This window comes from Parasteatoda tepidariorum, chromosome X1, assembly GCF_043381705.1.
Source record: "Parasteatoda tepidariorum isolate YZ-2023 chromosome X1, CAS_Ptep_4.0, whole genome shotgun sequence".
In the NCBI taxonomy this organism is placed as follows: Eukaryota; Metazoa; Arthropoda; class Arachnida; order Araneae; family Theridiidae; genus Parasteatoda; species Parasteatoda tepidariorum.
The window spans coordinates 69356421-69383812 of NC_092214.1; the positions used below are offsets into that span (position 1 = coordinate 69356421).

Here is a 27392-nt window from a genome sequence, read left to right on the forward strand (position 1 = left end):
TATATATTTATATATAATTTGATTTTCTAGAGAATCTTGCAGAATTTTAAATCTAACTACTTCAGCAAATTTATCCAATGAGTAACTTTCAGAAAGTTTGCAATATCAGATTTATGAAATGTTATCAACTAGAGATTGAATATTTTTTTAGTTATTAGTTCTATGAATTTTTGCATCGTGTCAATCCAAGTAGATTTTTCAAAATCATCCTTTGGCTATTTCTAATAAAGTTATGTCGCCAGATTGTTTATTGTGTGTTCCTTTCTGCAGCTATAATGATAAGTTTAAGGATGCTGTTATCATGATTTATTTAACGATTTCCGATCAAATTATTTTAAGAGTAACGCATATCGCTAAACGATAAATCTTGCCAATGTATCTCTTATAGATTTCTTAGGTTTAAAATGTTTTTTAAATGTTAGATATTTTTCTTATTCTACTAAATTATCATAAGTTGAATTTTTAAGAATTTCATAATTTCAGTTGAATAATTTATTTTTTTCAATACTTCAGTTTATGTATTTGCCCTATCTTTAACATTCTTTCGATTATTGCTTTTATCTGTTATTAAATGGGTTATGTTTTTAGTGGTTAGTATTCAAACTTATTTTTTCAAAATCCCTCATTCGCGCATTAAATTAAAATGATTTAAGTGGTACACATCACGATTTCCTTGGATAAAATTATAAAATATGCTGCCTTAATTAAACTATAAAATATTTTGCTTTAATTAATGTTCCATCGAGCAGCAAATTTACATTCCTAACATAGAAAAACTGAGTAAAGTATCGAAACTATGGTTATCACCCTGGATTTTTCAAAATATTAGACTTTTTTTTAATCACTGAAAAAATTATTTTTCACTTTATAAGGTAATTAAAAAAAATATGAAGCATTTTTCAATAAGAATTTTATTTTTTAATTGTAATTTATAAAATAAATTATTTACTGCATGTATGAATCGAAGCGCAATATGTCAGATTTCTGTATAGTGAAGATCAATCACGTGACAGAATCACGACAGTAGACAAATGCCATTTTTAAGATTTCTAAAATAAGGGATTATTTTTTATGATGCTCCATGAAAATAAGTTACTCAATTAATTTTTCAAACTTCAATTTGATTTAAGTATTCATTATTTCTTTTGTTTTTTATTAAACATGTAGGGTGTTCCATAAAATTACCATGCATAATATATATTTTTAGAAATGTTGCCTAAAATTAAAATAAGAAGCTCATTCATTAAAAGTTTCATATTAATATTTAAGTGATGACAAACGGAATAACGTTCGAAATTTATCCAATTACTAATGAGGAAGGTGAGATGTAAGACTACAAAATGGTTGCCCGCTTCTTTGGGTTTACAAATGGTTCACATTTCTTTCCTTTGAGGTTTTGAAACAGGTTTTGGTATTCTTAATCACATTTTCATAATTAGAGAAATTTTAGAAATGCCTTTTTTTTTTAGTTTAGTTTAAATTTTAATTTGTGGTGACTCCTAAAGTGCACGTTTATTTCTTCTTAATTTTTGACAAAGATTAAATTGGAAACAAATGAGCGTTTCGTTTTACTTTAAGTATTTTTAGTATTAATGTTTTCGCAAGGTACTGAATCTTTCTAAATAGATAATGCTCAAAGGCTTCGTAATTCACTTTTCCCTCTTATCTTGTACCGTTTAGGAGATAGAAACAGTACCTCCTCTAAATCTATAGAGATTTTTATCTTGTAACTTCAAGCAAATTGATTAAACCTAGACACCACTTTAACTTCAGCTATTCGAGAGTTAAGACGGTTTTATACGGATTTTAGTGAGCACTCGTTTAATGTGCACGGCGCGGGAAACTAATAATCGTTTAAATGACTTATAATATTTTTTTTTTAGGTGGAAGTAAGGAATGGTTATTTATCAATCCTGGAAAAAGAAGCTGGACAAAATTGGGCTTGCTTCGTAGATATAGCTCGAAACTGTTACGAACAAAATGTTGAACTAATAAAAAGTCACGGTGTTTTGGTTCTACGAACGACTAGATTAATCAAGAGTTCAGAAGAATTATTTGTATGGATTGGATCTGATTTGCTTTCAGAATTAGAGTATCCATTTTTAAAGCCCTTTAATATCAAAGGTACGAACTTGTTTTCTTTTAAACCATAAATATTTTAATGTGGCAGGTCACAAAACAAGACCAAGCTCTTGTTTTTCGTTATCATTTGCTTCTGAAATGACAATTGTATTTAATTAATCATTTTTAAAAAATTAGTTTCTGTTTTAAAAATGAATTTCAATAATCTGGTTTTTACAATAACTCTTAACATTTCATTTTTATTAAAAAACACACACTATAAATAACATTCATTTACAGTGGCCCATTCACAGTGGTTATTATTAAACAATTGAAAGACTAATGAAATAAGTTCTTATAATCTTAAGACAATCTTGTGACAAAAGTAACATTAAAAATATCCAGAAAGTCAGAAAAAAAGCAACGAAATTGGCACGAAGAAAATTTTTTTTGTAGTTGAAAAAAAAATGGTTTCACAAATAAGCCGTACCACGAGAAAAACTATATATATATNTACAGCAAGCCATGAAGTTTCAAAGACTGAAAAAAAAATATTTGAATTATCCAAATGAAAATAAATTATGAGATAATACCTTAGGATTACGCTACGGAGAAGTTCTCTTCCAATAATTTGCTTGGATTTTGATGTTATGTTATATGTTATGATATATGTTAAATTTTTTTCGTCAAAAATTATAACTTCATGGCTTACTCCCGGTTTGCCTGAACTCACTTTTCCTTTTTTTTCAATTTTGAAATTAGTGATGAAGGGGAAAGAAAATTTGTAACGAAAAGCTTCTCCCGTTGTATGGCGTCCTCTAAAGGCGTGACCTTTAACAGAAAATTGAATCCTGTAAATATATTAATCATATTATTTAAAATTTTTAGAAAATAATAGAGAAGACCAATCGTGATGAATTTTTAAAAATAAGGCGTTAAACATATTCCCTAATATACACTCTTAGAAAAGTTGACCCCAAGTCGAACTGTAAAATTAGTACTTTAAACGATAATACGTTGCAAATTAATTGAAACCTAAATAGACTGTTAAATTGTATAATTTTTCCACTCAGGTTGAACAGTACTATCGCGTACTTAAGTTTAAGAAGTTAATTAGAACCGTGTAAATAAGTTTAAATTTGGTTCTCTTTTAGCGGAAATCGAGATTGCCTAAGAAAAATATATATTTCAATGGTGACTAATTTTGATTTTAAAAAAAGAGTTAAGATCATATTTTAAATAAATAGCATGAATAAGTTAGATTATAAATTTTTAGATTGGATCATCAGAAAAGAAAAGAAATAGAACAATAAGTAAATTTACCATATATTAATCAAGAGACAATACACACTCTCCGAAACAAACGAACTTTTGACGATTCAGCAATCCTTGAGCTATATATCATTTATTTTAAGAGTTATTTCGTCACGAAATCAAGTGATTTGTGACCAAAAGGGAACTTTCAAATATATGAAAATGTTTTCTCAACTCGAAACCCCATTGTAGTTTATTTAGGGAGATTGTTAACTAAAATGACGAAATTAATGAAGACTATATAAGGGGTGTTATTATTGAAGACTTTATATATATACATACATAAACAAATTAAAAGTTCAAAGTTCTTCGACGCCTATTTTCTAAAAATTAATTATAAAAAAAATTCGTAGCTACCATGAGTTTTTCTCTTAACTGGGAGATTTAAATATATTAAAAATATAACTGTTGCAGTCGATACATAAATGTAAAAAAAGATTACATTTAAATTGTATTTTATGAGCTTTTATATATAAATGTTAGGTATTATTAATTAATATTTTCATAAGTGTATTTTATTAGTTTTAGCTTAAAAAATAAAAAGGAATTTATGAGCGTAAATAATATGGTGTACAGAACTATATACAAATAAAATAAAATAAATAATAATAATAATTTTGTCTCTATTATCTTTATAGTGATCTTTGGTACAACAAGAAAAAGGTACTTCTTATGAGGCTAATATTTTCGAAACACTTTCAATAGTGAATGTTTTGAGTATAGAAACACTACAATAATAATTATTATCAGTACTGAAAAAGTGAAAAGATTTTACATAAAAGTAAATCTAATACTTTTTTACTGCATCACTTATACTGAATTCAAAAAATGACAAATTATAAAAATATATTAGATAAATAAGTATAAATGAAGTGAGCTTCTAATATGAAATATGTCTAACATATTCTAATTTTTGTTTTAGGTAATCAAGATTATTTCTGTCATAAATGTGGAAAAAAATTTGAGAACCCAAATCCACTAAAAGTTCACCTATCACTTGAATGTGTTTCTTTACTACAGACTAAGCCACGAAATGTTCATATAGAACCTTTAAGCAACTCTCTCAGAAACTTTACGATGAAAGATAGACAATTTTCAGTTTATCCGGAATGCACAGTTTCAACTCAAACTATTTACAATTCTAGTTTTCGTCCGAAAACGAAAATATCTAGCAACATTTTCCCTCCAAAACTATCTCCTGGTTGTTATTCTGCATCGAGCTCTAATAGTTGGATTGATAATCCATTGAAGTCCGATTTTCAATCTCAAGGACATGTTTGTCCCTTTTGTGGAAAAGTATATTCTCGAAAATATGGTCTGAAAATACATGTACGTACTCATACTGGCTATAAGCCATTAAAATGTAAGTTCTGTTTTCGACCGTTTAGTGATCCTAGCAATTTGAATAAACATGTACGTCTTCATTCAGATTCGGATACTCCGTACAGATGTCCGATTTGTGGAAAAGTTTTAGTGCGACGAAGAGACTTGCAGAGGCATATGAAATCAAGACATCAAACTGATTCTCTGATAGATTCAAAAGAGAAAGATAGTGTGGAAGCAACCAAATGATTTAAATAATTTTAACTGAACGATTGAGGGAGAACAGTTTGGAGTTTTCAAGGAAATCGTATTTTTTTTTTACATAGCTTGAAAGTATGTGCAGTGAGTAAAGAAAAAAAACGAGTACTATAATTTTTTTTGATCTAAGAATCATACTGGATATTACCATTAAAATGTAATTTCTGCTTTCGATCGCTTAGTGATCTTAGCAATTCGAACCAACATGTACATCTTCATTCTGATTCGAATACTCCGTATAGATGTCCAATTTGTGGAAGAGTTTTAATGTGAAGAGGAGATTTACAGAGGCATATGGAATCAAGACATCAAACTGACTCCCTGAGAGATTCAAAAGAGAAAGATAGTGTGGAAGTAACCAAATGATTTAAATTATTTTAATTGAACGATTGAGGGTGAAAAATTTGGAATTTTCAAGGATATCGCATTTGTTATTTTTACATAGCGTGAAAGTATGTGTAGTACGCAAGAAAAAGACAACGAGTACTTTAATAACTTTTGATCTAATGATCGGATTTTTGCATACTAGTATTAAATATTGATGGGTCTAACTTTAAAATGATAGTTTATTAGTGCTGGCGATATTTTAAGCTACTCACTATTTCGCAAAACGTGCTTTCTCTGAAAAATCATCTTCGTTCTATGGATTTGGGTTCTTAACCCTCAAAATATTGGGGGCAACAGATATCTAAAAAAATATGGCCCCGATATTTCAGACAGGAGGATGATTGAAAGTTAGGGCACTTTTACTGTCAATTTCTATTTTTGCGTACATTTCGAATTTTTTCGTTCAAGATTATGTTAATTAAATTGGTGTAAACAATTGTATACCTTGCATTTAAATTTTTTCGACATTAGTAAATTATATAATAAAAAAATAGTTTGAAAAATAATTTTTTACAGGAATCGTTGGATGAACAAGTTTTACAATTGTGTGCAAATATTTTTTCTTTCGTTTAAGAAGTTACTGAGACATGACGAAAAAAGGATAAAGTAACATTGACATTAAGGGACTCAACCTTTCGACTGCACTCATTATCTAACTTTTCGGACTATTTTTTTCATTTTGCAGTTATCCCTAATATTTTGAAGGTCAAAAATTCAAATTCATCGAAAAAAATATTTATTCAGAGAAAGTGCGTTTTTGTTGCGTCTATTTTCGTAATTTAATTGATAATTACCACTTATTAATTAGCGTATTTGAGATGAACCCTTTAAAACATTAATATTGGCATTTAGTTTGTGATGACCCGATTATTAGTGCAAAAGATATTCAGAGTGATATTCTTTTTCCTTATTGTTCCCCTCTTGAAATAATTATTTCACAATAATTTAAAACTACACTATTTATTTTTACTTTTTATACGATTTGAACTGTGTGTAAATTAGATAATTAAATATATTTTTATCAAACTAAGCGTGCGTCTGATTGATGAGGACTATAACAAGTTTAAAAATAAATATTAAATAAGTGATGGTGTTATTGCAAATTAAATATTTTATTTATTTAGATAATGGATGGAATGATTGATGATAGATTTGATGATGATTTTGGAATTGTATAATAGATGAGATACATCACAATAATAATATAAATTATTGAAATGGAAGAAGATTGTATTTGAACTTGAATATTAAATATTCAGTCATTGAAGGGAGAAAAACAATTATTGATTTCAAAGTTAAAGAAAAAATTAAGGCTTGAAATAAGATTAAAAGTAATTAAATAAACGTTATCGTTTACGAAAAGTGGAAGTACAAAACCAACGTGGAATAGCAGTAACTCAATAGATTCAGTGGTCCCTCAGTATAAGGTAAAAATTGAACGGATTGGTATCACTAAATTTCAATAACTAAAATCATACATTTAAGATAATACGGCAATGACTTTCCATATCTAAATACAAGCAAAGCATTTGATATAGTGATGGGATGCTTCCAATTGAAAACAGACAAATATATGTCCACAACACAACAAAATGTACTCACCGCATAGAGGAGAGATTGAAGAAAAGGAATACACATAAATGATGAGACATTTGATTCACCAAAATTTGATTTAATTTTTAAATAATATTCCTGTTTCCAAGAATTTTTTTTACAAAAATGAAGAGCATTCCTTTTTTTAAACATTATTTTACTAAGACATGCCTAAATTTAATTCGAAATGAAATGAGTAAGGAGAAAGTAAGTACAAGAGTAAGGATTTTCAATAAAGCATAATACATTAGGGGGACCGGAAAGCAATGTTGTTTTGGTACATTTGATATTTGTTATCAAGATTTTATTTTTAATCAATAATGTAATCACCCTCGTTAGCAACAAATCTCCTCGCTAGCCTCGATTTCTGGTATTTTTTAGAAATTTCGTTGAATTTAAAAATGTTGGTCACATTTTACTGGTATAAAATTTTATTGTTCTGGTAAAGAAAAGTAAATATAGTGAAAAAAATATTAGCTGCGCATATTTGCGCTAGAAGGTAATAAAAATATTTTCCGTACGTTTGAATTGAGTTTCAATTGTGCCGGCAAAACTTGTATATATTCAAAAAAGGAAATAAAGGGGCTAAATTAATTGATCTTGAAGTTCGAAGAAAATAATAGTTTTGATAGTTGATCTGATAAAATGTTTTTTTTTCTACGTATATTGCAAGTATGCAACTTTTCTCCACAAAACATGAAAAAGGCTTTATAGTTTTGTAAAACAGCAGTGTACATCGAATGCAGATAGAATGATTCAATTCATAACTTATTTGAAAGACAAATTCCAGAAAAATTTGAAAGTTTGTAACCAGCAATCAGAATAGTTATATCTGATATAAATAAGAAATTTTGATTCTCGTATAACAGTATATAGCATAAATATTATCGCAATAAAAATCAGTGTCAGAAAATATTTTTTAAGTGATTACAGAATATGAAGCATATTTACAGTTTTTTTATGATATATAAGGAAAAAGAAAAGAAAAGTGAAATTAATTTTCAAAAATATACTACCGAAATAACATTGCTTAATTGTTTTGCATTTAATATGTATATTTTTAATTTCATACATGATATTTTGAAACATATAGAGAAATTTATCTATTTTTTCTAAAATAATATTCAAATTCCAATCTCAATTGTTTTCAAAAATTCAAGTATAGAATTTTACATTTATTTCAGTAAAAATTCATTTTCAATAACAATAAAAACTTTTATATCATATGAATTTTAATAAATTGATATTATATTAGCAATCAGGAATCCTGAAAATAAACAGTTACTCATTTATCTAAGTGTTATGATAATAGTTCGTAAGATATCGTAAAAATAATCCTTTTGTATCAATATATTGGATTAACCAAAATGAGTTTTGCAAATCTGACATTCATATTCGTAATTAGTGACCCTTCAAAATCCTGAAAACTGACTAATATATAGTCATAAACTAATATATAGTTTATGAAAATATTTAGATTTTTTTCATATTTACAATTAGTGATCTTTCAAAATCCAAAAAATTGCTTAATTTATAGTTTATGAAAATATTTAGATTTTTTCATACTCGCAATTAGTGACCCTTCAAAATCTTAAAAATTGCTTAATATATTTTTGATAAGTATAATTAAATTTTTCTAAATTCAGATGACTGATCGGTGATGCATTTCGTAGATTTAATTTGTCTTTTAGACAATGATTAGTAAATACAATTATTTAATTAATTGATCTGCAGATAAATACAGAAATTTTTGCTATTGGGGAAACTATTATAATTATTAAGTAAAAATTGCGAATATTCTAGGAAATAAAACAAACAATAATGCTCTTTTCCCCTAGTAGGCATATTTCCAAAATTTTTAGTTGATAAATAAAAAATTTGGCGAATCTGTTAATTAAAATGGTGGGAAAAAAATTCTAAATTTGTGAAAGTGCCTAAGTAAAAAAAAATCCGAATGTAATTTAACACTTTTTGCAACTAATTTTAATGTTATTTCTCTTAAATAACAATAGAATCATAGCATTATAATTACAAGGTTAAACAAATATACTTATTTAAAAATATACGCACACCGATAAAAACCAGTTTAGTAAACTATCGAAAGTTCTTTCCAAAGGAGCTTGCATCCCTTGCACTGATAAAATTTAATTTTTATAAATTGCTGAAAAAAATTTCTTAACTTTTGAAATTTTCAAAGTTAAAAAAATCTGATTGTAATTAACACTTTTTGCAATTAATATTAATGTTATTTCTTTTAAATATTAAGAGAACTATAATATTATAATTACAGGGTTAAATAAATTTACTTAAATAAGTTTATACTAGTTTAAAAATATGCATGCACCTTCGAAAACTTGTTTAGTAAACTATCGAAAAAACTTCTTGAAGGGGATTACATTCTTTGCAATCATAAAATTTATTTTTTTGTAAATTGTTGAATGAAAATTCTAAATTTATGAAATTTCCAAAATAAAAAAATACTGTTAACTAACACTTTTTGCAATTGATTCTGTTATTTCTTTTAAATATTAAGAGAACTATAGTATTGGTATTGCCTTGCTTAATGATTATATTACAGTTTAAAAATATCCTCATACCGTCGAAAACTAGTTTAAGAAACAATTGGAAAATTACTTCTTTGAGGGGCTTGTGTCTTTTGCAATCATAAAATTTTATTTTTGCCGAGTATTTTTATGCGTTTAGGAAGTGTTTTAAAACAAAAGCGCAGACTCGTCTGGCCGGTTCTTTTAAACAGAAATCTTAAGATCGAGGAAAGAAATTGAAAAGAAGAAAAAAACTTTTCGAAGTAATAGCTTATTACTTTTAACGATTTAAGGTTTGCTTAAGTTGTATGTTTTCCACATAGTGAAAAAGAAATGGAGCAAGCCTATCAGTTATGAGCAACACGGAAAACCTGATGATGTTGATAAAATTATTTTCTTTCATTTATAAGTATCAACATCTGAATATTTACTAAAATATTATAAAGTTAATATGCTGTTTCTTGTTACCAATAAATAAATATACCGAGAATGCGGTATATGTAATTTCAGATTATGTTTTTTATTTATTCATTTAATGTTAAAACTTATCTGAATTCTATTTTGAGAAATAAATCTTCTTCCAGTTTTTATATCAGGTTTTTCTTGCTAAGATTGCAATTATTTAAAATAAGATCACCAAAATAAATTTATTTCATTTTCTCAGAAATAATGTTTTTCTTTTTATATGCACATTGTATCCGGGTTTTATAATTGAAATCGGGTTTTTCAGATCTTTTCACCTCAGTAGGTATTAAAAATAAATTTTTATTTCTGATTACAGTAAAGAAACCTGCACAATAAGTATAGAATGAAAGAAAAAAAAATAAAGTTATCATTTTATTGAATCAAGATAAGAAAGTAGCTAATGGTATTGAATTAATGAATTAATGTATTAATATATTATTATATATATTATTATTAAAACATTTTACTCTTTTAAAACTCTTAACTGAAAAAAATTCCATTCTATCAAATTTTTAATTTAAAACGAATTTTTGAAATAGCATATAACTCAGTGATTATGGCACGGGGAAGAACTAGGGTTTGATGACCGGTGGTGGGTTGAAACCCACTCAGTTTCATATTGGTGGGTACTAGTTTGTCTGGCATATAAAAGTGACTAGTGCACAGGGTTGACCACATTACCACCTATTTATGAGATCTTGAAGCCGTAACCTCCATGACCACCATGGTAATTGTGATACTAATTGCATGGTAACTGCTTTCTGCTATTTACAATTACGCAAATACATGAATACAGAACATATACACTTTTCTGTAATTTTTTTAAAAATTTAAATATTAATAATATTTATTATATAGTACAAAAATATGCGTTTTATATAAATTATATAAGCTAAAGAATATTTCATAAGCAATTGTTTTTATGGAATATTTTTATACTTGTGTGTAAATAGCAGTTTAGAAATTAGTAATTACCACTTAGAAAATACACCAGAAATATCTTATTGACGACATAAAAATAATACAGTAGGTAAATTATGTGAATTTTTTTAAAAATTTATGAATGATGTGAGAAAAATACATCTGAAGAAGGACACTTTTGTGAGATTATTATGAACTGATTTTTTTAAAATTTTATTTTTGAAAGTTTCACAGTGATTTTTATTAACTGCTTTCTATTTTTATTAACTGCTTCAGCACAAAAAGACCGATATTAGTCATATTAATTATTTTGGTTATATTTTGATTCGTAATATTTTTTGTAATTTAATTTTAAGTGTTGAGAACCCGGAATTGCTCAGGGAGTATAGTGCTCATTTCTCAACCCCGCATCAAATCCCGGCGATAGTTGGTTAATTTTTTGGGCGATGGACTTTGGTTTACAGCCTTCTTACAGTGGAACCTCATTTTTTCCCTCTTCAATAATGGAGTCTTACTCAAAAAGTATTCCAGAAAATTTAGCCTGTTCCCATGCTCAACTCAGGACTTCTCTTGTCTTCTGAGTGGGGTTCAAAAGTTTAAAAAATATACCTAGTTGAACATTGACACAGCCTCGAATCCGTCATGAATCAACTTTTATCATTAATTATAATAACTAGTAAAAATAATTAATTAATCTTAATTAACATTTAAAATAAATCATTTAATGCTTACAAACAATCAATTCATAAAATTACGTTTAGTTAGTTTAGAAATACAAGAATGAAATTCGACGCATCACCAAGCACAGTAAGGTATCGAATGCATCTGTGGTAAGCTGCTGAGGAGAGAATGTTTGTATCACTTACGTCACAAAAAGTGAAAGTTGAAGTTTATTTCGAAGTATGGGAGCTAAGGCTCGAACTCCGCAGGCTCTTTAACATTGGTGATTAAAAAAATTAAAACGTAGGATTATTGGCATTTGATAATTATTCCAGATTAAAAGTAAATTTAAATTTTCCCCACTTTCTGTAAAAATAATTCACACACTTATCACAAGGAGAGAGGGACATGGACATACTTTATACCTTATATACTTGAATCTTACATGCACGGACCTTATATGCATGGACATACATGGAATACGTTATAGATATATTCCTAGAAAGCATCATTTTCTAAAAAAAATCTGAGCAAAAAAGTATAATATTAATTTGTCTGAAAACTTTCTAAAGTTTTTAAAGGCAACTCCTTTGTGTTATGTTAAACATCAGAAAATTTATCGATATGTTCATCATTTTCCTAAAAGAATCGAAGAAAAAAGTAAGCTTCTCTGTGTTATATTATCCACCATATACTTTATAGATACGTTGCTGGAAAGTATAATTTTTTTAGCAGAATCTGTGAAAAAAGTATAATATTAATTTGTCGGAAATCTAACTATAGTTTTTAAAGACAACTCCTCTGTGTTATGTTACGAACCAGATACTTTATAGATGCGTTCCAAGAAAATATCATTGTCCAAAAAAGAATCTGAGGAAAAAGTATAATATTAATTTGTCTAAAAACTTACTATAATTTTTAAAGACAACTCCTCTGTGTTATGTTACGCACCAGATACTTTATAGATACGTCGAAAGAAAATATTATTATCCAAAAAGGATCTTAGAAAAAAGTATAATATTAATTTGTCTGAAAACTTCCTGTAGTTTTGAAAGACAGCGCCTTTGTGTCATGTCACGCACCTCAGCTTGAATATTTTTTATGTAATGTATAGACACTATAGCGGTACTTTATAAAAACTAACTGTCGTAGAAAAAATTATTATTTTGGGTAGACATTCTGTTTCCCACTTATTAATTGCATTTTCCATATGCACATAAAATAAAGAGCTGAAAAAAGCTGTTTTAAAATGAAGATCAACAAATTGAAATTCGTGAGATAGTAAGGGTTAATGAAGCATGAAGAAAATGATTGTATTTAGATAAAATCCAAGTGATCTACTCTATCGTAATTAAAAATAAAGAAAGCACAGGAAAAGAAATTAGAGATGTGAGCCCCGTGGGTGTGAAAGGAAAGAGTATCTGGAAAGACAGGTTCAGCTTTTAAGACCTCGTTTCTTACCATATGCTCGTCAGATCGCGATGGAACCAGCAAGGATTTTCGGAACGTGTTTACTTCTTTTTCTCTTATTTTTGGATGAGACAGGTAAATATCTTTATTGATTTCCGGATCAATTTCATTTTCTTTAAAGAAAGTTAGTTTCTTAAGAAAAGTAATACACTAACACTATGATAAATCGTTTGGAATTAGTAGTAGAAAAAGTGAAGAAGACATGTTACTCTGCCAACTTCAAATCGATTGTTTCTTTAAAAACTGTTATCTTAACTTTTGTTTTATTTTGTGAAAAGAATCTATTATCTTTAAATAAGATGTAAAGTTTATCAAAATAAATTCATTTACTTTTCTTTAAGGAAAATTACTCTAGTAATAGAAGAATTGTTAGATTCCACAGATAAAATAGTAAATCCTTTGAAATTTGTAGGTTGAAAAGGGAGAAAACATATATCATATTGTCAGATTTCAGTTCAATTTTGTTTTTTGGAAACCGTTATTTTAACTTTTGTTTTATTTCCTGAAAAGTATCTATTGTTTTTAATTGTGATACAGCACTTATCAAATTAAACCTATTTAATTTTCTTTCTGTGAAAATTGCTTTCTTAACAGAAGAATTGTTATAATAGCAAAATAATATATTTTTTAGAATTTGTAGGAGAAAATCAAAGAAAACGTGTCCCAACCACAGAATGTTGTTCATTTTTTTGTAGAAACCGTTATCTTAATTTCGTTTTATTTTCTGAAAAGTATCTATTATTTTTAATTATAACGATTAAAGAAGAAATCCACTTTTTATTTTCTTTAATGAAAATAATTTTTTAGATAGAAGGATTATTTTATTTCTAAAACAAAATAGTAAATTTTTTGCAATTTGAGGGAGAAAGATTAAGAAAACGTGTCACATTGACGGACTTAAGTTTAATTGTTTTTGTAAAAACCGTTATCTTAATTTTTGTTTTATTTTCAGAAAAGTATCTTTTATTTTTAATTGTCATATAACGCCTATCAAAATAAATCCATTTATTTTCTGTAATGAAAATTAATTTCTAGATCGAAGATTTGCTTTATTCTTAAACAAAATAGTACATTTTTTGGAATTTGTAGGAAAAAAATAAAGAAAATATGTGACATTGACAGACTTCATTTCAATCGCTTTTGTAGAAACCTTTTTCTTAATTTTAATTTCTAAAAGGTATCTATTATTTTTATTTGTGATATAACGCTTTTCAAAATAAATTTATTAAAATTTCTTTAATGAAAATTATTTTCAAGATACAAGAATTGTCTTATTCCTGAAGCAAATATTATAATAGTAAATTTCTTGGAGTTTGTAGGAATAAAATACCGAAAATGTGTCACATTGACAGATTTCAGTGTTTTTGTAGAAACCGTTATCTTAACTTTCGTTTGTTTTATTTTTATAAAAGTATTTCTTATCTTTAAACGTCACATAATTGTTTTTTAAAAATAAGTACAGTTTCTTTAAAATTTCTGCATTAGATATCGATATCGTTACAATCGTTTTATTTTTAAAAGAAAACATTCAGATACCACATCGACATATGCTCACTATATTGGAATAGATAGGGGCTTGTTTAGATTAAATTGCGTTTTTAAGCATGCACTATGTTCAAAAATTAACAAATAAGGCATGAATAACTATGCAAACCATTTTGGCACTATACGTCAATAATAATGTATTATAATTTATCAAATAAGATTCAGTTTTATTAAGTTCTGATTTATGTGGTTTCTTGCTATAAATTCTGATAGTTTAGGAATCCATAAAAAATTATTTCAAAAAGGAGAATTAAAAGAAAGATTGTACGTTATTAGTATACTGGAATAAACTCTTGGTCACTCTTTTTATGGGTAATTAATAATCACCTGATATTAAGTATTTTAAAAAGACCTTGGTAATTCAATGTTAAATGGTTTGGAGCACTTTGAAATATGCACTGATAAAAGGAGTATAGTCAGAGCATGTCTAAATTTATCGTATTTCTGACACTATGGGAACACCAAAAAGCTCGGTAAATTTTATCGAAGCGATTTGGTAATGACTTTGGTAAATTTAACAATAAAATATGGCTTTATAATATGGGATAAAATTTGGTAATTTTATCATAATACCTTAGAGCATGGCATAAAAATCACTTATTCGTTTGAATTTACTTTTCAGTTTCATATTTTTTAGTAAATGTGTGGTAATAAGGATTATAATTTTTAAAATCAGAAATTTTTGTAAACCATTACCACATGATTGAAAAAATTATGAAGTGAGTGGTGCAAAAATAATATATTTTGGTTTTATTACTCAAAATTATGTTGTTGTTTTTTTAACCAGAAGTTTTATTACCATACAGTTCGGTAATTGTACCAGAATTTTTTTCTCCTCGTAATATGTAGCAAACTTGTTACAACCAGAATAAGAAGCCAATTTAAATTGTATTAAGCCCTAGTTAATGCTTATTACACCTATATACATGATACCATGTTTCATCTTATTCAGTAGGCAGCACATGAGCGTGGTTATAAAATTCAACCGTTGAATCGAGTTTCTGGAGAGTAGAACAAAGCAATTGAAATATGACAAACATTTCTGAAATACTCTTTTTTCTACCTAATTTAATATTTAGAATAGGGATTAGCAGACCTTTTTAACATTCCGCATATTTCGTTAAAAATTTAATTGTTGTTTGAAGTTATGATAATTCGTATAATAAAGGATTGATGTTGATCAGTTACTTTACTTCTTCTTAATGACAAATTTTGGATAACATATTATAGAGGTAGGTATTTTTTTTTGAGAATATTCCAGCACTTGCCAACATATTGAAAAGATAAGTATGGAACGCATTCATAAAATTTATTTTGATAACATTGTTTCAACTTATTATTTTATAATTTATTCCTTTCTTTCATTTCTGGTAAATTAAAATTTGGATTAAAAGGTAGGTAACAAGTAAAAGTTTTGGTTCATCTTCGGCTGAACACATTTGGATGGAAATAAATTTGATGATTTAAATAGGGTGTTCTGTAATGGCCTCCTTGGATATCTATAAATACATGTCAAAAATTAAAACAAAAACATATAAACATAACAAATTAATATTTAAAAGGAAAAAACAAAAATATTTTCAATGCTGGAAAATTATTTATGAGGAAGGCGTTTGCAGTTGAAGATATTTCAAATTATTGTCATACAATAACTTTTTGTTTACGACTCCTCAATCAAAGAGGTTTTGATTCTATGTGCAACAGCTTTCATCAATAGTGATTTGTAAGTTTCCGCAAGCATTTCTTGCTTGAATATTAATTTGCAACCTTAAAAACTTATATTTTTTAATTCACATTTGTGACACATTTGTGACATTTTGGAGCACCTTCTATTTTTAGTTTACTAGGGAGACAATATTCTCAGGTCTAAATGTTTTAGCAATTGTTTGACTTATTACAGTTGTCTTCCTATAAACTTAGACTCATTGATCTGCAATTCTTATTCTTTACGTAGAGATGAACACAATTAGTATAAATATGATGATGTCTATTCATAAATGCCACCAATAGAACAGCTTGCATTAAAAACCTATAACATTAGTAATTGTAATAAAAATATTCACTTTTTAGTTAATAAAATATCATGTTTTGGTTTAAGGCTTACAGTAAGTTCTAAATTAGTAGCCTCTTTTAATAAACAACTCTTATAAAAATAAATTAGAAAAAACAAGAAAAATAAGAAAAATTTAAGATTAGATAACATTATAATAATTGTTTATAAGATGGAAGGATACATAAATTTTAGGTACGAATAAAGAATTATATGGTGTTAATTAAATAAATTTTCCCAGGAAGCAGAAACGGTAAAATAATTCTTGATTCAAAAGTGAATAAATTTGGAAATGATAGTCAATTTTTTTTCTTATTCTCGCCTAGCAAGTCTTGAAAATGAGCTCCTGTTTTTGAGCACTTGAAACATGTCTACTATTATTTCCAATTCGTATATATTTGAAGCGAATGAAGTTTTTAAACAAGTAAATTAATTACTTAAAAACTTTTTCATAATACGGTTTTTTTTCTTTTGCAAAAATTCTAAAAATACTTAAATAACACATTTTTTTGTCAGAAAAATATGCTATTTAAGTATTTTTAGAAAAAAATTGTGTATTGTGGAAATAAAATTTGTCCCACATTTAATTAATTAATGAGCAAGCTATACTCATTTATTAATAAAAAATAATATTTAATTTAGTTTTGAATATTACTAAAACGCAAACCGAAATTAATTACGAAGAACGTGTTCATAATCCCACTAAAATGAGATTTACGAGATAAAGAGAAATAAAATAGTTTAAATTGCGTTTGCTTTGAGCAAAATTTAAAAATAAAAAGCTTAACGTGGAGTAATTTTAGTAAAATATGCCCAAATTAATGTCTTTTTTAAAGCCCTACATATAAAATATTCAAATTTGATTGAACACTGCTTCTTTATTTAGGTTTGCTAATATCTTATTGTTCACATTTTTATGCGACGAAAAGCATAAAAGCTAACTTTTATTAGATTTCAAAATAATTCCGTTTAATGACTAATTAAAGATTGAAGTGTTTGTTAAGAAAGACTAGAAAGGTTTTAATTTTTTTTCGTTACAAAAATTAAATTAGTGTTAATAATCAAGCATTTTCTTAGCTAGGTTTATGGTTACTTTTATCTCTTTATTAAAAAAAATTCATTAAATAATGTATTTGAATTCATACAAAGAGAAATTGATGTATAAAAAGTTATGCTATAAAAAATAACAGTTTTTTAACTAATTTAATCTATATAAATAATGATCTATCTATGTAAATAAATATAACTAAGGAAAGCTTTAAATTATAATATAATTATAATTATTAATAAGCATAAGTGAATAATGACAAAATTATTTTAAAAACTAAAATGCTTTTCAACTTATTATAAAGGCTTCATTTAAAAAGATTTGAAGCAAATTAAACTTAGACTTACAGACTTTTAACTTAATTTCTTTTAAGAATAATGTATATCCAATCTGAATGTTAGAAACGATAAATATCTAAATTTAGAAGCAATACATATGGAATATGAGTGTTAAAACTTATTTGATGTAAACTAATTTCAAACTTATATTTGTTTAACTTGCTGAATCTTTCTTACGTATCGTTTCTATTACATATCTAATCTGTAAGTTAGAAGTAATACATATGTATTACACATAAAACAATTAAACTTTAAACTTACAGTTATTTAACTCGATGTCTCTTCCTTAAAGAAGAAAAATAAATACTCTGAGTGTTAGAAGATTATTTGAAGTAGTCCATATCTAATCCGAATGAAAACTAAAAGTATTGTAACAAATAAATTTTAAACTTACAGACCGTTTAACTTAGGAAATCTTCCTTGAAGAAGAATTTAGAATCTGAAGGTTAGATGCAATATTAGGTTAGATTATCTGAAAGTTAATTTTAAAAAAATTGATACAAACTATATTTAAACTTATATTTGTTGATCTTGATGAATCTTTCTTGAAAAATTAATACATTTCTAATATGAATGTTACATGCAATACACACGAGTTCCAAATGTTCATTAAAAATATTTGAAACAGTTAAATTTTAAACTTACAGTCGCATAACTTGATAATAAAAAGAAGATTAACTTGATTTCTTGATCCCTAAAGGAATAAAGAATAAATACTATGAGTTTAAGAAGTTTATTAGAAGTAGTGCATATCTACTCTGAACTTTCCTTAAAAGTATTGAAACAAATTAACTTTAAACTTATAGGTTTTCAAACTTGTCGAATCTTCCTTGAAGAAGCAATACATAAATAATCTGTATATTAGAAGAATGTTAGAGGCAATATATATTTAATATGAATTTTCGAAGAATGTTAGAAACAATACATATTTAAACCAAATGTTTATTAAATATATTTGAAACAAATCAATTATAGCTTATAGTCGTTTAAGTTGACGATTCATTCTTGAAGACGTAATACATATCTTATCTGGGTGCTAGAAGCAATACATATCTAATCTGAATATTTATTGAAAGCATTTGAAACAAATGCATGTTAAACTTGCAGTTCTTGTTTGATGAATGTTCCTCGAAGAAGCAATATATATTTAATCTAAATGTTCGTTACAAAATATTTAAGACAAATGTATTTTAATCTTATAATCGTTTAACTAATTGAATCTTCCTTGAAGAAGCAATACCTAAATAATTTGTGTATTAGAAGAATTTTAGATGCAATACACATTTAATATGAATTTTCGAAGAGTGTTAGACACAATACATATTTAAACCAAATGCTTATTAAATATATTTGAAACAAATTAATTATAATTTATAGTTGTTTAATTTGATAAGTTTAATTTGATGAATAATTCTTGAAGATGTAATACATATCTAATCTGTGTGTTAGAGGCAATAAATATTTAATCTGAATATTTATTGAAAGCATTTGAAACAAATGTATGTTAAACTTACAGTCCTTACTTTGATGAATCTTCCTCGAAGAAGCAATGCATACTTAATCTGAATGTTCATTAAAATATTTAAGACAAATTTATTTTAAACTTATAATCGTTTACCTAACTGAATTTTCCTTAAAGAAGCAATACATACCTAAACTGAATCTTAAAGATAGTCTAATCCCATAAGATACATTAATTCTCAATGTTATTCACATTAAAGAAGCAATTAATACAATGTTTAACTCGTGATGTTGTTTTGTCAATGATGCGCGAAGCCCGGAACATTTTATAAAAGAAGAGATGATGTGATCAAAGAAGCGACCAACCGTATAGGCTCGAAAATGCGTGATAATAATTGAACGAAAATCAGTGAGTCGTATCCAGACGGAACGTCTTGTAATGGAATAACAAATTAACATTTTAACAAACTCACGCTGTTTAAGAAATGTTTTGACACTCTTATTAGTTGAGGAACTATCATCTGTTTGAGAAGTTTCTGGTTGGCGTTTTTTAGTAAATATATTGCGATGTATTATTCATTTAATTAATATTTTTCAGAATTTTGTTAAAAGTATTTTATTTGCAATCAAGGAAGTAACTAAAATTTTTTCCCTCATTTGTTAATATAGAAATGATGAGGTTTTATACATATTTGAAATTTTTAAAGAAGGTTGAAATTTATCGCAAACTTATGGCGTTTAAGAAATGTTTTTGACACTCCTATAAGTTGACGAACTATTATCTGTTTGAGTAATTTCTGTTTGATGTTTTTAGCAAATATATATCAGAGTATTCTTTATTGAACTAATATTTTTCAGTATTCTAATAAATATATATTTTATTTGCAATTAAGGAGGTGACTAAACATTTTTTTTGCATTTCATTTAAATAGTAACGATTAGATTTTATACAAATTTAAAATTCTTAAAACAAATTTACATTTATTGCAAACTTGCGCTGTTTAAGAAATGTTTTTGTCACTCTTATAATGCGAGGAACTATTATTTCTTTGAGAAATTAATTTTTGTCTTTTTTTTAACAAATTAGCAGTTAAGTAATGCCCATTGAATATATATTTTGTACAATTTTTATAAAAATATTTTATTTGCAAATAAAGCCGTGAGGTATTTTTTTTTTTAATAATAGGATATTTATTTGCGTTTTATATCGATTGGAAATTCCTAAAACAAAATATCATTTATAAATAACTTATTCTGTTCAAGAAATGATTTTTACACTTTAACAATGTGAGTAACTATTATTTCTATGAGTATTCAAGTTTGACATTTTAACAAAAAATAGTTAAGTATTATTTATTGAATTAATGTTTTTGGAATTTTGATAACAACTTTATTTGATCTTTATTTGATTATTGAAATGAGCATTTTGATTCGTTTTTTAATGGTTTTCGCTTTTCTTTTTACTTACTATTGCAAGATAAACGAAGCGTATGATCAACAATACTTTTTGTGAAGAAATACATTTATGTTTAGTTGTTAAAATAAAATATAATTTAAAAAAATTTAAATTTTTTCGAGTATTTTAAAAAAATTTCTCTATTGCTTAACGTATCGTGGTAAAATGAAAGAAAATGAATAAATATAAATATTTGGTAAATAAATATGTGATCAAAATATTTATTTAAGCTTTCGTATAAGTCTACTTTCAAAGCTATTTATTTTATTTAAACATAACTTCCAATTTTTAAATTTTGCAATATTTTGTAAAATTTACTTTTCATGATTTCTAATAGTTTGGTCAAGCACAAAATGGAGTGAGACATTTCAAAATAAACAATGAATATTTTAAAATATGCCGATTTGCAGTTTGTCACTATTCCGAGATATCCCAAGACAAGAATTTAAATAATAAATTAGTTAATTTGTAGGAGAATTTTTCCCTATTAGAAATTAGATATTTTGCAGATGAAAGACACTTTTTAATGATGTTTTTTAAATTAAAAAAAAAAGAAATATGTCATTCGTTCTTAACTTCATAATTTCTAACAACTGGAGTTTCTCTTACTTGCTCAGTTTTAATTTTTACTGAAACAAAGTAAATGCATTTTTCAGAAGAAATTTTAAAGTTTTTTTCCAGCTCGTATCTTATAAGTCATATTTATAATAGGATTAAAAGTTTTACTGATTGCGCAGTTAGGGTACAACTATTTCAAAACTTAATTCATTCTCGTAGAAAACAAATTCTGCCGAAATTATTGCATTGTTTAGTGAAGAGATTTCTAGTAAGAGAACAACAAAATTCCTGTTCATAAGACCAAAATAAACGGTATTTAAGCCATTCATATGGCAATTTTTCCTTTCATGTGGTAACGGTCTTCCGAAAATTATTGTTTTCAAAATTATAGTTTTTTTTACCACACATTTAGTGAAAAATACCAAACTGAAAAGTAAGTTTTACCGAATAAATAGCTTTTTATTTCATGCCAAATTATACCACATTTACCAAATTTTATTACGTATTATAAAACCATATTTTATTTTTAATTTTATAAAAATCATTACCAAAACGCTTTGGTAAACCTTACTGAGCTTTTTGGTGTTTTCATAAAGTCAAAAACAGGGTTACCATATTCTTGTAGTTTTGACCATACTTTTTTTCTCAGTGTAAAAATGAGTTAAGATACAATTATAATTTATTCCATGCACATTCCAATATTATTATTCCATTTTTCATCATTTAAGAAACGATTTTGTTAATTTCATACATCTTTATTGAGTAAAACATTGATAAAATGTACATTATTAGAAATTTTAAGTCGCGTTGAGCTATCGTATCGTTAAAATTTACTGTAATCTTAAAATATTAATATAAATATAAATGTGTTTCATTATTTTATTTATCATGTAATATTTATTTAGTTATTTTATTTATTATGTTAGATAATTCTACATCGAGAAAAAAAAGTATGGTCAAAACTACCCGAATATACTGTGTTTCTGGTTCTATTGAAACACAAAAAAGCTCGGTAATTTTTACCAAAGAACTTTGGTAATTATTTTCGTAAAATTAGCAATATAATATCGTTCTATAATAAGTGATAAAATTTGGTAGTTATGGTAAAATTTGGTAATTTTATCATGATACCTCAGAGCATGGCGTAAAAGTAAATTATCCGGTTAAATTGACTTTTCTATTACATAATTTTTAGTAGCTGTGAGGTAATAGGAATTATAATTTTGAAAATCAGAATTTCAGATAAATTGTTACCATAAAGACGGAAAAATAAAAAAAATAAATAAAAAAGTTTATATACATTATATTTTGGGTTTAATAACCAGAAATGTCATCTCTATACAGTATTGTAATTATGCCAGAATTTTTATTCCCTGTAAACAATTTTTTTTCAGGAGAAAGTTTCATAAAGTTAATTAGTAAAACAGCCTACTACTATAAATTTTAATTTTTTAAATTGCCAATATATTCATGCAAAGTACTCAAAGCACTTTAAAAATTCATAAAGATGTACATAATAATTAAAACAAGATAAATTTGTTTATATTACTCTACTGACCATAATCGTGAATTCATAAATACTTTCAAATATCTCTTTTTACCATTATTCTAAGATTAAGTTACGTTGCGATCTAAAATTCTGTATTTAGATAGACATTAAAGATAAATATTTATATCTGGGGATAATATAATTATTTTTCTATATTTACATTATTCAATTAATCATGATCGACTTCACCAAACATTCGTAAATATTTATAAAATATCTTCTTTAATTATAAATTTTTTATTATTCGGAATCTTTTCGATCCCAAAAACAATTTTTAGAAAGATTATCAAGGATGATAGAATTATTTTAAGATATTTACATTATTCTAATAATTATGGATGACTTCACCAATCATTCGTAAAAAAGTTTTGAAATTTCTTCCTTTCTTCTTCTTTATTTCAGATTAAGTTTTGTGTTACGTTCTGGAATCCAATATGTAGATAGATATACTTTAATAAAAAAACCTTTACACAATTTTAAAACCAAGAAGCAAAATATTCTTAATAAAAAACTTTAAAGGAGTTCTGCTTAAGTTTAATAAAATATGATCTGATAAAAACCTTATTTACTATAGTTTTTGTATCTATTTTTGTTTTAAAATAGAAACTTACACTTTACTTGTGCTACAAATTAAAAGTACTGAATCTAAGTCATTTTTGTTCTGGTAAAGCATGTTTAAAGAGGGTAGCTGTGTTGCGTCTCAGTCTTAACGTTTAAATGAATGTTTACGTCAGCGAAAAAAGTTGTAGAAATGCGTAGCAACTATATTATTTGATTATTAATTAATAAAATTCTACAGATAATTTTTTGCTTTTATACTTCATCACATATATATTTCATTGCTTTTTAAGATCTTTTTTAAACTATAAAAAATAGTTTATTCACTTCATTTTAATTATTTTTTAAACGTATCAAAATATTATTTAAATGGAAAGGTGAATATAACTAAAAGAATTAAAAACTATAAAAAAATAACAATAACTAAGCAATTACGCTAAACAATGAAACAGTACACGCAGCAATTAAACAAAATATATAAGTAATCTCTTAATGACCATGATTTAATCTTGGCCATGACTTTTATCTTTAAACTGCACAAAACACTTAACCGAATACACATTGCAATTAAGCAAAATATTTATGCAATTTCTTAATGATCATGATTTAATCTTGGTCATGATTTTTATCTTTAAATTGCACAAAATACTTAACTAAATGCACATTGCAATTAAACAAAATATTTATTTGATGTCTTAATGCAATGGTTTAATCTTTCAAGTCTTAATCTTTCTTCAGTTGCAAAATAATTTTTACAGCTTTCTATGCACTATAGTATAAAGATTTTATTATAGCATTTAAAATATCCAATTTTTCATTAATTTTTATTTCTATATTAAAACAAATTCATTAATTATTGAAAATAAATTTTGCTGACATGAAAGTTTTAGAAATATAACAAGCGAGCAATTAAGTTTTGTTCATGTATGAAATAAAAATGTGCATAAGTAGAATTTTCTTTTGTACAATACTAAGAAATAGGTCTACGGTTTTCAGGGATGCTCCTCCTCAAGCTTCTAATTCTGCTTGAAGCGATTGAAAAATTATTTTTCGTTAGAAAAAATTGACCAAATTTTAAAATTTTCACTGAGAAGATTCTTTTATAAAATTTTCGCTGAACAAAGGAGAGCAAAACAATAGTGTTTGTCAATGGGCATGGATCAGTAAAACTACAATTAAATTACTATTACTAATTATTAAATAACCCACGAACAAAATGAATTGCTTCCTATCTATTACTTAAACTGTGACAGAAACGTTCAGTGATTAAATAGACTTTTCTGTGAATTAAGCTTGTGTGAATCTTTCATTAGAATATTATTAAATGCTTTATATTGATTGAAATAAAGTCTTTTTTTAATTTATTTTTAAAAATATCTTTTTAAAACGAATCGCATCAGATAACTATTTGATCTTTTGTTTTATATGTTCAAGGACAGTGCAACTATACTGAAAGCTATTCAACTTTTCTGCTTTTAATTGCATAACTTTTCACGAAATATTTAAAAGAAATATTTAAAAAAAGCTTTAAGTACTTCAACTTTAGCGTATATAATTTTAAGAGCTTCATAAAAATAAATAAGACCTGATAAAGAGATGATGTTTTTAATCGCCTTTGGCATTTGAAAAAGATTTTGCTCATATTAATTACCGATTCATTATACCACTTTGAATATTGCGTGGGGCTAACTGAAAAAATAGGTAGCCCCATGTATTGAATAATTGCTTGTATAGTTGAGTTGCGTGATGTTTTAGTTTCCTTTTAAAGTTTTACTCGGGATTTCGCGTTCTCGGGACCACCGGGTGTTTATCTTGTTCTGTATACAAACGCTCCTAAGCGTCACATACAGTGTTTTGAAAGTGGTATCGCAATTTCATTTAATAGAATATTAACTTTTGAAGGCCGGGATAGCCTGGTTGGTAGGGCGTTGGGCTCATGTCCAAGGGGTCGTGAGTTCGATCCCCACCGACTGAAGACTACCAGTATAATAAATGGTGACTGGCGCACGTTAAATCTGTCGGATCACAATGTCCTCTATGGCCTCATAACAAATCATACCTCTAGGGGTACTGAATTGGAGATTGATCGCTCTCTGGTTTAGTTCAAAATTACGATTTGTATATGAATGGAAGGATGAATGAATGAGTCCTCATGTGCGTGGCAGAAGTCGTATTCCTGGCCATAGATGGCGCCACTGAAGAATTAGAATAGCACCCTTTACCTCTCTTGGTTTCCCTCAGCAGGCTTGCTGGTATTGGCAGGTGGCATTCGAAACAACAACACCAACATAACTTTTGATGACTATTTTCCTGATTTTATTTGCATAAGCGTCTCGTATTTTGTAAGGTACTAAAATAGAGAGAGAGTCTTAATCCTTAACTAATATTTAAATCGGGGATATGCGTTAGCCTTCTCTAGAGTACCACTACAGTCATTTAAACTTTCTAAGTTTAAATCAAGATTTTCTTCAACAAAACCATTCAAAAGATTTTAATAATCAGGCTTTTCATTTTATTTGGTTACGACATTTCATTAATTTTCAATAGTATTGAACGAGGTCAATATTATTGAAAATGAGGCAGGGGTAATGGTAAGACTTAAGGAACAATTTTTTTTATTTATAAAACTTAATATTCAATTTACTTTCGAAAATTATTTTCCTTTCGAAATATGGATTCTTACACTATATAATAATTTGATATTAACGAACAAGGCAAGGTTGATAAATTTCCGAAATCAGCTCTGATTTTATTATTATTTGTACTTTGAATCATTTGTATGCAAAAAAGTCTGTAGCTTCAGACAAATCCTTTTAAAAACTATTTCAGAAAGTATAAATTTCTTTTGCATATTAAACTGCCTCCTTCATCAAGTGATTACAAAATTGAAGTACTGGCTGCTGGTAGCGAAAAATAGTGAGTGAATGTTAGCTTTTTGGGTAAATCGTATTGAAAGTAAGGCAAGAAAACAGTTGAATAGTCTAAAAGAAACAGCTTACAAAATTATTAGATCAGGAAATTAACTTTCTTTTCATAGAAGAACTATTGCATTATCAAAAGTCGATTGAAACAAGGTAAATGTCCTATGAAGCAAGACTAGTTTTTAATACTTCTCCACACTCAAGTTCTTGAAACAATGGTGTCATAAGAGCGTTATCTCTCTTAGTAATAGTTTCGATTTTTTGATGAATTCAATTCTTTTCAAAGGCTGGTAGACAGCAAAAGTTAATTTCTGAACCATGAATTTCCCTTATTTATTAAGCTGCCTTCTTTATCAACATACCACAAATGCGAAACTGATGGTTATCGGTCTCAAAGTAAACATGTTAAGTTAATTAGAAGACATTAAGATAAAGACCTGAATTATTATTATTTTTTTAAAAACAGGGTTTAATATTTGGGTAAAATATAATCATCTAGTATCTAAACTTAATGTTAGCATTATTGTGTAATGCGTATTGCAAGCAACGCAATGAATTTGTTACTTAGTCTAAATAAAACAGCACAGAAAACTATAAAATCATGAAATTAAATTTTTTTGCTTCGTAAGAAGAATTATAATATTTTTGAGAGCTGTATGAAACAAGACAAAAGCCACATGAAGCACGGGCAGTTTTTTACACGTTTCCTCATACAGTTCTTGAGACAATGCTGTTAGAAGATCACTTTCCTTTTTAGTAATAGGGAATTTAATTCAAGAACAATTCTGATAAGAAAAGCCAAAGTTACCAAAAGAATCATGAATTTTATACATAAAGAATCAAAGTTAAATGAAGAATCCAGAGAATAAAACGAGACTTAATGTCTGCGTAACAATATTTTGATGTAACATAT

General features: G+C 26.6%; 2 protein-coding genes across 2 annotated transcripts in view; both read left to right on the forward strand.

Moving 5' to 3' along the window:
• Positions 1-6294, forward strand: part of LOC107451002 (PR/SET domain 13) — an 8691-nt gene extending 2397 nt beyond the window's left edge. Inside the window, exons 2-3 of the mRNA XM_071187629.1 lie at positions 1884-2124; positions 4298-6294. Of these exons, the coding sequence (XP_071043730.1) occupies positions 1884-2124; positions 4298-4947 (891 nt within the window). The 3' untranslated portion in view covers positions 4948-6294. The remainder of the gene's footprint in view (positions 1-1883; positions 2125-4297) is intronic.
• Positions 6295-12926: 6632 nt separating this feature from the next.
• LOC107451039 (uncharacterized) overlaps positions 12927-27392 on the forward strand; it is a 36601-nt gene continuing 22135 nt past the window's right edge. Inside the window, exon 1 of the mRNA XM_016067011.4 lies at positions 12927-13070. Within this exon, the coding sequence (XP_015922497.1) occupies positions 13007-13070 (64 nt within the window). The 5' untranslated portion in view covers positions 12927-13006. The remainder of the gene's footprint in view (positions 13071-27392) is intronic.